At 41.7% G+C, this 17,629-nt stretch overlaps 1 protein-coding gene across 2 annotated transcripts in view; it reads left to right on the top strand.

Moving 5' to 3' along the window:
• The window catches only part of CLDN34 (claudin 34), a 42,009-nt gene extending 32,202 nt beyond the window's left edge, over positions 1 to 9,807 (top strand). The window contains exons 3-4 of one of the 2 annotated variants that reach the window (XM_073670725.1): positions 7,999 to 8,172; positions 8,247 to 9,807. In XM_073670725.1, the coding sequence (XP_073526826.1) occupies positions 8,313 to 9,119 (807 nt within the window). In that variant the 5' untranslated portion in view covers positions 7,999 to 8,172; positions 8,247 to 8,312 and the 3' untranslated portion in view covers positions 9,120 to 9,807. The remainder of the gene's footprint in view (positions 1 to 7,998; positions 8,173 to 8,246) is intronic. The other variant, XM_073670726.1, reaches the window with a different exon arrangement.
• Positions 9,808 to 17,629: the final 7,822 nt, after the last annotated feature.

The raw sequence follows: 17,629 nt of genomic DNA, 5'->3' as shown, positions 1-17,629 counted from the left end.
CCCCTCTTCATTATAATGCCCCATGCAGGCTGGTCCCCACCTTATAATGCCCCATGCAGGCTGTCACCCCTCTTCATTATAATGCCCCAAGCAGGAATCCCCCCCTCTTTATAATGCCCCATGCAGGCTGTTCCCCACCTTATAATGCCCCATGCAGGCTGTCACCCCTCCTCTTTATAATGCCCCATGCAGGATGCCCCCCCTCTCTTTATAATGCCCCGTGCAGGCTGTTCCCCACCTTATAATGCCCCATGCAGGCTGGTCCCCACCTTATAATGCCCCATGCAGGCTGTCACCCCTCCTCATTATAATGCCCCAAGCAGGAATCCCCCCCTCTTTATAATGCCCCATGCAGGCTGTTCCCCACCTTATAATGCCCCATGCAGGATGCCCCCCCCTCCCCTCTTTATAATGCCCCATGCCTCCATACATTAAAAAAAAAAAAAAATCAAATACTCACCTCCCTTCTCCTCACCTGCTACCTGCTGCCCGCTGCCTGCTGCCCGCCGCTCGGCTCCGAACTCCAGCGTTGTCGGCGTCTTCCCGCTCAGAGCTCCCTGTGATGGCTCAGGGGAGGGCGCGGTGTAAAGACGTCACCGCGCCCTCTGACCTGAGACGTCACAGGGAGCGCAGAGCAGGAAGACAGCTGATCTGCGGAGGCACGGGGAGAGGTAAGTATCGGGCTGCCGGGGCCCTGAGCAAGCGGCGGAGAAGGGCGGGCGCTGACACCGCTCTCCTCCGCCCATAGCCCAGCGGGGTGCGCGACCGCCAGTGGGCCCCTCTGCCTGCTCAGGGCCCCGGCATTTGCCCGGGTGCGCCGGGTGCTGACGCCGGCCCTGCTCTTCAGGTCAGTATAATTACAGCAATATCAGATTGATATAATTTTTAATGTTTTGCTTCTTTTACACGATAAAAACTATTTTATAGAAAAAATAATTGATTTTGCATTGCTGTATTCTCCGCTGCTGGAGCTGTATGGCGGCTTATTTTTTGCAGGACAAGATGGTGTTATCAGCTACACCATTTTTATTTACATTTGACTTTTTGATCTCATTTGATTCCACTTTTTGTTTAGCAATATGATGAAAAAGTTGAAAGTACAAACTAGTGGGACGGTTCTATAGATCAGGTCATGTAGGACGCAGTGATATCAAAGATGTATACTTTTTTATTTGTTTTACATAAGTATACGTATTCATGGGTATAATATTTTTTTCAATTATCTATTATTTTCTCATATTTTTTTAAATATTTGCTTTTTTTTCTCTTTTTTTTCCTTAGTCCCTCTATGGGACTTTAATGCTCACAACTCTGATATCTGGTATAATGCATTGCAATGCACCAGCATTTCAGTATTACACTGATGTAGCAGGGCGCCCATCAAAAGGGAGAGGGAGCACCCTCCCTCTCCTAGCATCCTAAGTGTTGCAATCGATATCAATCACGGCATTTAGGGGGTGAAACAGCCGGGGGCGGTACGGGCACCACTCCTAACTGTAAGAGTCGGGGTTTGACTATTACTTAAGCCGAGCTCCCGTGGCAATCATGCTAGCACAGCTCCTGTGCTGCACAATATAGTCATGACATACCTATACGGCATCAGTCAGGAACCCCTAACCGAACATGACATATATGTAGGGCTTAATTATCAATTCTTGTCAGTACCCAGATACCATCAAATCCATGGTCAAGTTCAGACATCCAGTCTAGAGTAAGGTTGCTGTTTCACTCTCTAATCTTAATTTTCTTTGATAAGTAAATACATTTCAAGATTGTCTCGCTGCCAAGAATAAGCCATAAATAACAATATATCAGTGTGTACTCAGATTAACCCCTTAATATTTGATGACCTTAATCGATAGATACTATTTTCCGACTTTGGTATAAGTTTATTTAATGGTATAAGGTTTATTCATTTCTTTTTTATGATTTTTATTGTGTTTTTTATGACAGATAAATATTTTAATTGCTCTTCTGCACATTTTAGAGCCATTTGAACTTAAGTGAATACAAATATTACAACCATACTGTTTCTCCTGTCTGTCCTCCACTTTTTAATCACATAAAGGTGATTTCCAGGGTTCGAAAAATAACAAAAGGAAATGTCTTTAGAAATAAATTCCTAAATACTTTCAAATAGAAGATCTCAATCACTTTGTCTTGGAAGGCAATCACTATAGTTTTAAAATGACTGATAACTAGTTACACTGAGAGAAAAATGTACTAAAATGTTTATAGGACAGATGTCAGCGAGCATGTGCAGTAGAAGCTACAACCCTTTCTTCATGTTTTTGCAAAATGTGATTGCAGTTTGGAATGTAATACTAGGAAGCTGAGGTAAGAAGAGGCTGCTCACACTGCTGTCCACCCTGTCTTACTGATCCAATACTGGAGATATCAGGGTGACTGCTGAGGTAAGCAAAAAGCCACTCATACTGCTGTCCACCCTGTCTTACTGATCTAATACTGGAGATACCAGAGAAGTGAGATAAGAAGAGACTGTTCACAGTTCTGTACACCATATCTATCTGATCTATTACTGAAGATTCCAGGAGTGAATGCTGAGGCAAACAAAGACAGCTCACACTGCTGTTTACCCTGTCTTACTGATCTAATACAGGAGATACCAATGGTGCTGAGGAAAGGTGAGGCTGCTCACTCCCTGTCTTACTGATCTAATACTGGAGATACCATTGGTGCTGAAGTAAAAAAAAGGCTGCTCACACTGCTGTCCACCCTGTCTTTCTGATCTAATACTGGTGATACTAGGGTGAAAAGAAGCCACTCACACTGCCATGCACCCTGTCTTCCTGATTTAATACTGGAGATTCCAGGGGTGCTGAGGTAAGAAGAGAAGAGGCTGCTCACACTGCTGTCCATCCTGTCTTCCTGAATGACAACACATAATATACAGTGGTGACCAAAAGTTTTGCATATTTTTTAAAATTGTGATTACTTCTGTCTGGTTGTTATGATGCCATTTTCCTGGTGATTTTAGTAAACTGGAAGCAAATGGTTGTCAGCTATAAGGCAAAAATTGTGTTTGACATTGTTTTATCCCTTTGTGTGTTAGTTTTCAACATTTGCTGGGCCAAATGTTTTGCATATTTTATCATGGGTAGTCGAATTTTGGCTAAAATTTTTTTTTTATGTGTGTGTTTTTAGGTTAAAACATGGCAAAGACAAAGCCAAATTAATCACAAGATGTCAGGAAGCTTATTATTCTGAGAGTAACGTCAGGCAAATGCCAAAAAGAGGTAGCTATGGAATTCAACTGTTCTCAGAGTCAAGTGTCACGTACAGTGCCTACAAGTAGTATTCAACCCCCTGCAGATTTAGCTGGTTGACACATGCGGAATTAACTTGGCATTGTGACATTTGTACTGTAGATCAGCCTGGAAGTGGGAAATGCACTGCAGCAATTTTTTTCTTTTTTTTTTTTTAAAAAACGTTAAAAGTTAATTCAGAGTGTCATTTATTATTCAACCCCTCAAACCACAAGAATTCTGTTTGGTCCCCCTAAAGTATTAAGAAGTAGTTCAGGCACCAAGAATAATGAGCTTCACATGTGTGGATTAAAGATCTCTTTTGCCAGCCTTTTCTGACTATTTAAGACCCTCCCCAAACTTGTGAACAGCACTCAGACATGGTCAACATGGGAAAGACAAAGGAGCATTCCAAGGCCATCAGAGACAAGATCGTGGAGGGTCACAAGGCTGGCAAGGGGTACAAAACCCTTTCCAAGGAGTTGGGCCTACCTGTCTCCACTGTTGGGAGCATCATCCGTAAGTGGAAGGCTTATGGAACTACTGTTAGCCTTCCACGGCCTGGACAGCCTTTGAAAGTGTCCTCCCGTGCCGAGGCCAGGCTTGTCCGAAGAGTCAAGGCTAACCCAAGGACAACAAGGAAGGAGCTCCGGGAAGATCTCATGGCAGTGGGGACATTGGTTTCAGTCAATACCATAAGTAACGTACTCCACCGCAATGGTCTCCATTCCAGACGAGCCTGTATGGTACCTTTACTTTCAAAGCGTCATGTCAAGGCTCATCTACAGTTTGCTCATGATCACTTGGAGGACTCTGAGACAGACTGGTTCAAGTTTCTATGGTCTGATGAGACCAAGATCGAGATCTTTGGTGCCAACCACACACGTGACGTTTGGAGACTGGATGGCACTGCATACGACCCCAAGAATGCCATCCCTACAGTCAAGCATGGTGGTGGCAGCATCATGCTGTGGGGCTGTTTCTCAGCCAAGGGGCCTGGCCATCTGGTCCGCATCCATGGGAAGATGGATAGCACGGCCTACCTGGAGATTTTGGCCAAGAATCTCCGCTCCTCCATCAAGGATCTTAAGATGGGTCGTAATTTTATCTTCCAACAAGACAACGACCCAAAGCACACAGCCAAGAAAACCAAGGCCTGGTTCAAGAGGGAAAAAGTCAAGGTGTTGGAGTGGCCTAGTCAGTCTCCTGACCTTAACCCAATTGAAAACTTGCGGAAGGAGCTCAAGAATAAAGTCCACATGAGACACCCAAAGAACCTAGATAACTTGGAGAAGATCTGCATAGAGGAGTGGGCCAAGATAACTCCACAGACCTGTGCCGGCCTGATCAGGTTTTATAAAAGACGATTATTAGCTGTAATTGCAAACAAGGGTTATTCCACAAAATATTAAACATAGGGGTTGTATAATAATTGACCCACACTTTTATGTTTAAAATTTAATAAAATTCAACTGAGCAACATAACTTTTTGGTTTGTAAGATTTATGCTTCTGTTCATAAAACCTACTCTCGTTTGCAGTTTGAAGGCTCTAACTTATTTGCATCTTATCAAACCAGCTAAATCTGCAGGGGGTTGAATACTACTTGTAAGCACTGTACATTAAAGAAAGAAAAAGGAGGTTAGGAGGAGCTGACAAACCTAGAAGTGGATGACCACGGAAAACTTCCTCCAGAGTTGATCATATTAATAAGAAAAAGTCAGTATCTGATGTCCATAAAAGTGCTGTACAGATTTCGCACGAAAAGAATGATGAATATGGGGTCAAAGGGAGTCGCCAAACTGTGGTGCGATGGCTAAGAGCAGGATGATTGAATGCCCGAGTTCCAGTCAAGAAGTCTTTTATCTCTGCAAAGAATCGGAAGGTCTAACTTGAGTTTGCTAAAGAACACGGCCAATGGAAAGAGATTGGTCTAAGCTGTTGTGGTCGGATGAATCCAAGTTCAATTTGTTTGGTAGTAATGGCAAGCACTATATGCACCACCCAATTGGAAAACGTAATGATGTAAGGTACCAAACACCTACAGTGAAGCATGATGTTGGCAATGTCATGGTCTTGGGCTGCTTTTCTGCATCTGCCTTTGGCCCTCTACATAGAATTGATGGAAATATTAATGCTACCATGTACAAGGATATACTGTCATGCTGCTACATGGTAAAACCAAAGTAGGCAGGGGATGGAAATTCCAGCAAGACAATGATCCTAACCACACATCTAATTAAGTAAAATAATTGGTTAGCAAAGAAAAATGTTCGCCTGTTGCAATGGCCAAGCCAATCACCTGATTTACATCCTATAGAGCAGGGTTCCCCAACTCCAGTCCTCAAGGCCCACCAACAGGTCATGTTTTCAGGATTTCCTTAGTATTGCACAGGTGATGTAACTATTGCCTGTGCTGATGATGGAATTATCACCTGTGCAATACTAAGGAAATCCTGAAAACATGACCTGTTGGTGGGCCTTGAGGACTGGAGTTGGGGAACCCTGCTATAGAGCACCTTTGGGATGAGTTAGAGCGACGATTTGGGGCCTGTACCCATAGCAATAAGATTAATTGTTTGCAGATTTGCAAATGGAATGGAGCAAGATCCCTCAAGATGTCTTGAATACCCTAGTGGTAGTAATGTAGTGTAGTGTAGTGCAATGATTAAAACAAGAGGTTATGCTACAAAATACTAAGTTATGAAATTGTAAACAATGAATTACTCTCTATGTTGTAGTCAATAAATAGTATATGCAAAACTTTTGGCAGTCAGTTTTCTTTAATTAAATGACCGGACAGAAGTAATCACACTTTTAAAAAAATGCAACTTTTGGTTGTCACTGTAGTTATTTCCATACCACAGCAATGGAGCTTCGTACTGCACATGCTTACAGCCACCTGTTTTAAGACATGTTTCTGTTAATGTAACAAAGTGGCAGCCATTTAATGTATTACAGTGATTACCTCCCTACACAAACCAATTGCTAATTAAAAGTATTTAGGAATCTAATTAAAATTACATTCCTCCAGTTATTTCTCTTTTTCTATTCTCGGAGAATCATTTTAAAGGGGTCAGCTGTTATAATGCAATACAATTACTGATTTAGGTCATGCTGAATATTAATTGCAACCACATACAGGAGAAACAGTGTGGTTGCTGGTTAGCCTCATCCATATGGGGTAACTCATTGAATGGTAATATGATTCTTTGAGCTCTAAGTTTGTGTCTCCACTTGCATGAGCTCTATGAACAAAATTATTACATGTGCAGACAGAATGAAGCCCGAGTCTATGATCATTATAACATGACTGCATAGTGGGCAACATTACATAGAAAAAGTTTATATGAAATCACACTGATAGGTTATGTTATCATCTACACTGTGGCTTCTGGTGGATCCAAGTATTATTTATTATGCTTTGCTATTATAGAATCATCATATTCTGCAATGCTTTACATTCATTACTGTTGCTGTCCCCATTGGGGCTCACAATCTAGATTCTCTATCAGTATGTCTTTGGGGAAACCAGAGGAAACCCACGCAAACACAGGGAGAACATACAAACGCCTTGCAGATGTTTTTCTAAGTGGGATTTGAACCCAGGACCCCAAAGTTGCAAAGCAACAGTGCTAACCCCTGAGCCACCGTGCTGCCCAACATAAAATGGATTCTACAGATGGCAGACAGGCCTCACTGAATCTTAATTAATTCCATTGTAGTATTGCTATGGAGGCTCAAACCCATTTCTTACTATGCCACTGATTGACTACAGCAGTCAAGCACCATTCCCTGCCACAAGCGAAGCAAGGAGACAGGTGATGGTCACTGGTAGCTACAGAAATTAACAATGGAGAATTAGTAGCTGTGTATTAATTTTTTTAGACTCACTAGTACAAATAATGGTCTGAACAGCTGATTTACAGAGTATCTATCATATTTTTTTTATTTCAAAAGTGCTTTAGATCAATGGGGGTCTGGGTCCTGAGTACCCACCAGTTGCTCAAAACTCCATGCGGAGGTGCTCAGCTTCTCCATTAGGCCACGTTCACAAGTTCAGTATTTGGTCAGTTTTTACATCAGTATTTATAAGCTAAAATCAGGAGTGGGTGATAAATACAGAAGTGGTGACGTGTTTCTATTATACTTTCCCTCTGATTTGTTCCACTCCTGGTTTTGGCTTAGAAATACTGATGTAAAATACTGACCAAATACTGAACATGTGAACATGGCCATAATCAAGCACACAGTTGAGTCCGGGCTCAAAATAAAATAATTTTGAGTCCATACTCAGCAGTGCACACGGCTCATGCAGAAGCTATGTTTTATAAATGATTGGTGGGGGTTTTAGGGTCAAGACCCCACAGATCTAAAGCACTTCAAGTTCATTCGCCCTTATATGCATGCAGAATGGAATTGATTGCTCAAACTTTATGTTTTATGAACTGCAACATATAAATATATGAACATAATAAGTAAAGTCAGTAACTGGATACATGAGCTATTATCTCTACATAATAACATTAACACCAATCCAAAAACAATTTTAGCATATTTAATAAAATGACAATATATGTTAGTATGCCAAAACTAACTCAGATCTCAGATTCAGAGATATCACTAGGCTGACATCTAAACTGGGGAAACCACATAATGTGACAAATGAGATGTAACAAGAACAGTTGCCGTGCTGTTGACGACATTGCTAATCCTGTATCTAAACACTTTAGGGTGTAAAGCTGACCGTATTCTATAGACTTGTTTCCTGTTCCCTGGCAACCTTCGTTATTAGCCGTCCTAACAGTCGTGACTATTTTATGCGAAGACAAGTCTGAGGACAGAAGTATTGCGGTGAGGAGGAAATCAAGCCAAGGCCAATATGAATAGGTTTTTCACCTTTCCAGGTATCATGGCTCATTCATGTTAAATCCCTAGACCATAGTTACTAAAACCTAACCTTTTTATATTTTTTCCTCAGTGACTGGATATGCATGACTGTGATAAGTGACTGTGGAACGGAGAAGCTGCTACAGATCTTCAGGTCATGCCCTACCTGGCCCACACAGCTAATCTTCAAATTGCCGGATTTGCTATTTCGACTGTGGGCTGGATTTTGGGTTCCATTTCTACAGGACTTGTGCAGTGGAGAGTATGGCACGTAGCTAACACCACCCTCATAACCTCTGGAATTGCTTGGATAGGAATATGGAGGACTTGCTTCTTCAGTCATGTTTTAGTATCACCTAACCTGGAAACGATGTACTGTCAGCATTTTAGTGTGAAGGACTCCTTCATACCACGGGAAATATTTCTGGCACAAGGACTTATGTTAGTGGCTATCATTCTTGGGGCAGCTGGGAAAGCTGTATGTGTCTTCGGACTAAAAAATGTTCTTCAAGGTGTAAGTCATGTACCAAGGATTCCTCATTGGTTTACAACAGGCGGGATCTTAATCCTATTGTCCAGCATTTCCATTATTATTTCTGTGGCTTGGAACATGCACTCAGTTGTCAATAATTTCAGCATACCCTTTCCAAGTACATTTGGGATGCCATCCAGCCCTGAGAAGCAGGAAGTAGGAGCTGCAATTTCGGTGGGAGTTGTCTCCGCTATTTTACTTTTTACAAGCGGGATCTTTTTCCTATGTTATAGGTTACCAAGAGAATTTGGTAATAGAGTATGTCCTATAAGTGACGAGGATTCTATATTCTCTGACAGAGCAAGCATAGGCTCAGGACTAACTGGAAAATCCAGAAGCTTTATTTCATCTAAACATTATTCAAATGGAACAATACACTGTGATGGAATTAGGAATGAGACCTTTGTCTGGGAGTTAGATGACAAGCTATGAATGTACATACATATGATGGTAGATTACTGTAGCATAAAAAAATAGCAACCAAATAAATTGACTAATGTTATTTTCCCAGTGCAGTCTTATTGCTATGGGAAATATTGATGTTTTTATTTCCACTATTTTTTCTACATGTAAGACTGTTTCAAGAGCAGCTTCGGATTGGCCAACTGGGCAACTGGAGAATCCTCCAGTGGGCCCCTGTGCAAGAGCATGCAGTCCACCTCCTTTATGAGGAGTAGTTGGCACAATACACTTGATTCACTATGTAAAGACAAAGATCGCTTGTTTAAAAACTACCAGGTTAAATAGTATAAAGAAGAGAGGTAAATTTGTGAATGAGAGTAAGGTAATATGTAAATGTAGCTGAACAGTAGACCCCCAGAGTCAATGTTACCAGTGAGCTCTTGGCACCACAGTCTGACACTGTATAATAGTAGTTTTCAGGTAATGAATGGAATAGTTACCTATAGGAATCAATCAGGCAATTGATGTTACTTTTTCCTTAGAAAAAGGAAATTTGGAATCCAATTGATTGTTATGAACACCACTGATATTTTTCATTTGTATAAGTATTTATACATGACTCAGGGAAAATCTAACCAAACCTAGTGCTAAGAAAATGTGGACAAGTTACAAATACTAACCAATGAGATCAATAGTTTTATTCTATAAGAGATCAGAAAAATGAAAGATTGGTGAACTCCTCCGCTCCCTCTTGGCATTCATTTTTTTCCTCCAAATCTCTTTTTAATCTTAAAGTGTTCCTATAATTTGAAAAATGTTTTATATATTATATAATATGAATTAATATAATATATACAATAAATTATATATATGTGTATATTTTTTTCAATGCTGGGTACTTTTTCAATATAACACTGTATAAGGTTAAATGCATGGCTAAATCCCACTATTTTAACAATAATAGCTGTGAATTTCATTGCATCATTTCAAAGAGAATGTACTGATAAAGTAACCAAATCCTGGACACGTGACTATTTTACTATTTTTATGTCGATATTTTATATTATGTACAAACAGATATAGACCTATGGGCTGTAAATATAATCCATGACATGTTTTTCCTGATTACATTATTACAGACATACTGTACCTGGGTGATCAATTATCCCATATGGATACCTCCAGATTTTTGACGATTATTCCAGTCTACTCATCCTAAGTCCTTGAAGTATCTCGGCTACTTTTATTATTTGGTGAATCAGATGAATAATTTAAGGGTTGTCCCATACATATAATGCCCTTTATAATTATCTGTCTTTAACCCCTAACCAATTTTATAATTTGCTTCATTATAAAATTCCCTACCATTCTCCCTATCCTGCTCATCTTTTTATGTGCTTTTTTTCTTTTCTTCCTATGATGTTTCGTTTGAGGTCAGTCTCAGATGGGACATCACAGGAGGATGGCCTTGTAGTCACTTCCTGCCTGCTTCTAACACCCACCTAGAACAGGTGGTCACCATTGGGTGACGCTGTGGTCACTTATCACAGCTTTGTCCCAGCTGTTCCATGATGATGTTCTCTTTCAGGGTGGGGTAATGGAGAAGTAACAGCAGCTTCACAAGCTGCCTCCACACTTCTTCGGTCCCACGTATCTTTGGTCACCATGGCCATAGTTCCTTTTTCTGTTACTGCCATCTATTTACCTGGAATGAGACGTCATCAGGGTATGGTGAACAAAACAGGGTGAATGACAGTAGCGAGGCCCCACAGCTTCTGTGACTGCCCTCAAATGTTTTTCCCGGAAAAGTTGAGTGATGAAAGCACCGCACCCTGATGACGATTCATTTGATGGATAGAAGGTGCTAGAAGCTGTGGGGCGGTGCTCCTATCACTCCCTCTACCTCTATCGCTTCCCCTGATGACATCTAACATTAGAAGCGGGGACCGTGGTGCTGACTATTTAATATGCGGGGACAGAAAAGTGGCAGCCGCCACTGAAGATGCAAGTGGTAGCCACTGAACTTTCCGCCACTACTCCTTGACCTCCTCCCTGAAACATGACGTCATCAGGTAAGTGACCCCAGCGACTCACCTTGATGATGTCTTATTTCAAGTTATAGGCACGGGGTGATAGAAGCAGCAGGAAAATGATTGCAGGGCCATCCTCCTGTGACGTTACATTTGAGACTTCCGTCAAACAAAACGTCACAGAAAGTAAAGAAAAAAAATGACAGAAAAAGGGAGAATATACAGTAAATATTTATAACGGTATTTGACAACCATTTTGATTTTTTTTTATCTTTACAGTACAAGGAGCTCTGATTTTCCATATAGAGCTGGAACCTCTAGCAAGACCTTGGAATAAAATGTTACAATTTTACCACCTGTAAGTGATGCTTAGGAACTTAGTGCATACTGTGCGATCATTGGGGCTACATTTGCTACATGTAATATTCCAAAATAATTAGCACAACACTGTCCTGTATACCTTGCACCACCTCTATTATGTGTTTTCGACATTTTTTCTTATTCAACAAGAGGAGTGTGGCTTAGTGGAAAAAGGGCATGGCTTTCTAGGAAAGTAGGAGCAGCTAGATATGACATTAGGTGGAAAACTTTTTGCACAATTTTTTGGCACAGAATAATCCAACTAATTAGTACAGTAGTATAAACTTAGACTTGAGTGACTAAAAATGCGTAAAATTTATCAAAGGAGCATCAGCCACAAATTTGGCCCATTTTAATAAATGGAATCTGTCACTAGGTTTTTGCTGCACCATCTGAGAGCAGCATGATGTAGGGGCAGAGACCCTGATTCCAGAAATGTATCTCTTACTTTTATGGTCTGTTTGCTGGAATTCTGATTAAAAACTGTTTTCTCTGCTGTAGATCTACCAGTTCTCTGAATGCTGAGCTGTGTTTAAACCCGCCCACACCACTGACTGGCAGTTTTCTGCCTATGCACAGTATACACAGAAAGCTGCCAATCAGTGGTGGGGGAGGGGTTGGACTACTTTATAAAGACTACAGATTGCTGGAATCAGAGTATCATACATATATACATTATTCTGCCTTCAAATTAGGAAACAATAACCTGGTGATAGATTCCCCCTAACACGCTCTACTGTAATTATACACTGTCTCAAGGAATGTTGGACTAAGCACTGACACAATGTTAAAAGATGGACATTATCATTGAAGTTAAAAAGATCCTGGTTGCTCTCCTGACAGGTCTATTTTTCTATCTGGTGGATTTTTTTTCTAAGAAATTAACATTGTGTGACTAGTAGATGGTGGGTCTGTACACACTATGACATTGTTCCTTCAGTGCTGACAGTGCAGCTTGTGTTAGAAGAATGGTAACATCCAGCTGTCAATTTATTCCTACATTTCAGCAGGGAAATAACAGAGGAAGGGCACACCGCAGTGTTATCAAGAATAGCATTGTTGTTTCAAAGAAAAAACAAGAATGTACTAAAAAGACATGTGAAGAGAGGTGGCATGTCCTCTTTTACGTTCAGATTTCCATTACACTTATATCTATTCACTTTTTAGTCATATTTTACTGGATAAATCTACTTTTGTGGTCCATTTGGGTTATTACCAAAATGGAAGGAATTTACAAGCACAATGATTTTGAGGACTCATCAGTAGGATAGATCATACATATCAGAATGGTGGGGGTCCCCCACTTCCAGCGATCAACTGTCAACAGCTCCAGGAGTGGCTGAATGGAAAAACTGTATGGAGCAGAACACCAGCGCACCATCATACTGTTTAATGGCTGCTCCCGTTACTGCAGATCATCCCCTATTCATCTGAATAGTCATCAGTTTGAGCATAAATCTATATCATCTATTTATCCATCCATCCATTTATGTACCCCATATCTATCTACAGTATCTGTTTATCTATCTATCTATCTATCTATCTATCTATCTATCTATCTATCTATCTATCTATCTATCTATCTGTCCATCTGTCTATCTATCTAATGAGCCATTAAAAGATATTTTTTTCACTTTTTGAAATGGTGTGCGGCCTCCATTTTCTTAGATTATCTATCTATGTATCCCATATCTCTCTCTCTCTCTCTATCTCTCTATCTCTCTTCTTTTTTTTTTTCTGCGCAGTTTTGTCACAAAACCTGAATGGTTGCCTGATGCCAGCAAAGTGAATGAGAATCCTGACGTGTCATGCACACGTTGCTTATTTTTGACTTGTAAATTTGGAGCAGATTTCAACCTGCAGCATGTCCATTCTTTCAGTGTTTTTTCCTGTAGCTTTTACTCATACTAATGAGTGGGGAAAAATATGCGCTAAAAATGCATGTAAAGACGAGTAAAAAATTAGTGTATTTTAAGCTGCATTTTTCATGGCAAGAGATACAGAAATGGTGCAGAAATTACTGCACCAAGTACTTAACGTGGACTGTGTACCCTAAAGATTGCACAAAATACTGAAGGCAGATATGTTTACAAGGGATGTTTTAATCTTAATTATTTTAGTATTGTTCTTGCAGGAGGTCTTTGTATCCTGGAAACATCAGTAAATACCGTAATCTGTGATGGCATTCATCTTTTACTGACAGTTTGTTCCCGAGTCTTGTGTTTTGTACTACTTAGAAGAATAAGAATGCCTTACCATATCATGGGATTTGACACCTAAAACCACAAGAACATGATGGGTGGATATGTGATAGGCCATGTTCACACATTACAGTTTGAAATATTTGACTGCATTTTCATGTATTTGGCCATGATATTACACTGTTGTAATATCTAGTTTGAGATCTGCATAAAAAACATGTATATAAGTGATATATTTGAAAGATATTTCACAGAAAAAAATTAACTGGAGTATAAGTTGGTATGCATGCAAAACATAGGAGCATGTTCACACTGGCCATTAAACAGACAAACCTAAGACAGAAACAAAATGAACATATACCCTGCTGTAAGTAAATAAGTAAAAGCAATAGTGCATATAAATAATATAGGTTACTTAGTAAACACCGCTTTTGATTTAAAACAAAAGCACAAAAGACATTCCACCAGCGTCAAGGTGTACCCAAATCAGGATGGTCCTAACCGCTAGTATAAAAACCGAGCCGAGCAGGACCAGGTCCTAAATATGGATACCCAGCAATGGAAAGTTATATAAACGTAATGTCCAACTCAAAGAAAGGGAGGTCACACCCTTACCTGCACTGAGTGCAGAAACATGAAACTTAACCGAAAAAAATGAACTGGAGTATAAGTTGGTATGCATGCAAAATATAGAAGCATGTTCACACAAGCCATTAAACAGACAAAACCTAAGAGAGAAACAAAAGAAACATACATTGCAAGTAGAAAAGTAAAGGCAATAGTGCATATAAATAACATACAATACTTAGTAAACACCATATTTGATAAAAAAAAGCGTAAAATCCATTCCACCAGAGTCAAGGTGTACAAGAATCGGGATGGTCCTAACTTCTAGTATTAAAACCTTACCATGTGTCAAAGTGACTACAATGTGAATAAGGGCTGAGCAGAAACGGGTCCAGAAAATGAATATCCAGCAATGGGAAGCTATATAAACGTAATGTCCAGCTCAAAAAAAGGTAGGGCACACCCTTACCTGCACTGAATACAGAAACCTGAAACTTAGCCCAAAAAAATAGCTGAGTATAAGTTGCTATGCATGCAAAATATAGGAGAATGTTCACACTAGCCATTAACCCCTTTACCTGTGCAATGCTCCTCTGGGAAATGTAATATGCAAATTGCCTCTTCAGAAAAAAAGAGGACTTGAACTCTATAGTGCCACTGTTACGGATCCGGGTGGTGGAACCTCTGTGCCACGGTGCAAGGAGGGACCCAGAGGGGCGTGACTAAGTATCAACTCAGACCGACCCTGGTCGTACGGCGGCTAACGACTCCGTGACCAGGGAGGGACCGAGCAGAGGGACCAGGTGCTACTCTGGGGACGACCTTGTAAGAGAGCAGGTGGCTCCCACGGGTCAGCAGACTGGGACTGACCGGTATAGCGGATGGACACGACAGGCAGGCAGAAGTCTCTGGATAGTTGACGGGTGATCACGGCACGTGACGGCAGGAGCCTCCTGGTAGGCTACAGCAAGCGACGGCCAAGCAGGCCGAAGTCTCTAGGTTAGCAGGCGGGTGGTCACGGCAAGTGAAAGCAGGAGCCTCCAGGTAGGCTATCAGGTAACAGGCAGGTAACAGGCGAGTGCTCCCAGGTGAGCGGGCTAGCAGGCACGGCAGGTAGCAGGCAGGTAATGGGCAGGAACAGGCAGGTAACAGGCGAGTGCTCCCAGGTGAGTGGGCTAGCAGGCACGGCAGGTAGCTGGCAGGTAACTGGCAGGTGCTTCCTGGTAAGCAGGCGGACTTGCCCGTAGACAGACTGGCAGGTAGAACAGAAGGCAGACTGCCGGGCTGGAGAGTAGTCAGACTGGCGGACTGGAACAGTAGTCAGGCTGGCAACTGGACCTGAGGGCTGAAGCAGAGGTAAGTATACTGTGCAACAAATTTTGCTTGGGCACCTCCATTTTGGAGGAGGTGCCTTATATATGGTAGGACCCTTGGCCATTGGCCGGGGACTCCTTAGGACGGCGCGCGCGGCCCCTTTAAGAGAGAGGGAGCACGCGCGCGCCCTAAGCACGGTGCCCCGGAAGCTGCGCGCACCAGCAGCAGCAGGAAGAGGAGCACAGGAGGACGCCACGTGGGGAGGTGAGAAGGACGGCGTCTCTGCCTGGTAGGGGGCAGAGACGCCGATGCTACAGCCACTTATTGGAAGCAGCAATTCTACAAGTCACAATCAACTCTTTAAGGAGTCGTGCAATATGACTTAGGATAAAAGCCAATCCAAAATCTCAATTTCCAGACATGGTGTTTCTAGCCAAATCAGTTCTCATACTTTGCACTGATGAGGGCCAACAGCCCGAAACACCGTGTCTGCAAATTGACATTTTGATTTGGCTTTTATCCTAAGTCATATTGCACGACTCGTTAAAGAGTTGATTGTGACTTGTAGGATTGCTGCTTCCAATAGGTGGCATTATAGAGTTCAAGTCCTCTTTTTCTCTGAAGAGGAAATTTGCATATTAAATGTCCGAGAGGAGCATTGCACGGCGAATAAGCCTGCATACCTTGACATGCCAGAGCTGGTATGTCACTCTCCACAAGGAGAAGGGTTACCCCTTAGACCTTAGAAAATGGAAGAAACAAAAGATGACTGTCATTCTTCCACGGTCTGGTGCTTCATCTTGGGGTAAGGATTAGTGTTGAGCGAACATGCTCGACACTGCTCGGTACTCGCCCGAGCATCACGCTACTCGGGATGTTCGGCGAGCACCGAGCATTTCCGGGTTACTTGGGCAGGAGCTCGGGTCTCCGCCCTGCATGTTTGGCGCTCTTTACAGAGCCAATGAACATGCAGGGATTGCCAGCCAGTCACTGTAATGCCGCAGCCATGTTGTTTGTGGGCATTACAGTGATTGGCTGGCCGCACAGCGTCACCTCGAGTATTTAAAACCGGGCGCCGCCATCTTGGACACAGTCGCTCCGGATCAGACAGTGTAGGGACAGCGCTGCTGATTTAGGGAGAGATATATCCTGCAAAATAGTTTGTGTAGGGTCTGTAAAGGCTGCCAGATCAAACAAACAGTCCTTCTCAGGACTAATATCCATCCCAGGTATATCAGGCAGGCAGGCAGGCAGGCTGTATAGGAGACGCAGTGGTTATACCAGCAAACGCTGCATTACAGTCCTGTGTGCTGCTCCTGTTGCTGAAATTGCTGGACTTAGCTCCAGGTCCCGGGGGCCACGAAAAATCCTTTTTTTTTTATCTAAATCCTCTTTTTTTTTTTCTCCTTCACAATGTACAAATACCCATCTTATTAACCTTTTGGTGCCCCCCCCCCCCCCCCAAAAAAAAAAGTGTGCCTCTGATTTTTCAGACACAAATATATCTGTTGAAAATAGTCTGGTGTAGGCCCGAGAAATACAAGTGTGGTTTTGCAGTTCCACGGTACAAACCTCTGTATTATCCACTTTTGGGCCATTTGTATGTAAAAAAAACAGTTTGAGTGTGTCGCTCACTGTTCAGCCGCAAATATATATATATTTTAAAAAGCCTGGTATACACCAGTAAATTATTACTGTGGTTTTGATGTTCCACGGTAAAACATCTCTATTATCCTGCTTTTGGCATTTTTTGCTGTATAAAAATAATAATAGTGTCTCCCTGATTTTTCAGACACAAATATATCTGTTGAAAATAGTCTGGTGTAGGCCAGAGAGACAGAAGTGTGCTTTTGCTGTTCCATGGTAAAAAATCTCTATTATCCTGCTTTTTGCATTTTTTGCTGTAAAAAAAAAAATATATAGTGTCTCCCTGATTTTTCAGACACAAATATATCTGTTGAAAATAGTCTGGTGTAGGCCCGAGAAATACAAGTGTGGTTTTGCAGTTCCACGGTACAAACCTCTGTATTATCCACTTTTGGGCCATTTGTATGTAAAAAAAACAGTT

This window comes from Phyllobates terribilis, unplaced genomic scaffold, assembly GCF_046119375.1.
Source record: "Phyllobates terribilis strain yellow unplaced genomic scaffold, ASM4611937v1 Scaffold_2__4_contigs__length_985480577, whole genome shotgun sequence".
NCBI lineage: Eukaryota > Metazoa > Chordata > Amphibia > Anura > Dendrobatidae > Phyllobates > Phyllobates terribilis.
Note: the sequence above shows the minus strand (reverse complement) of the source record. Positions and strands in the feature narration are given on the sequence as shown.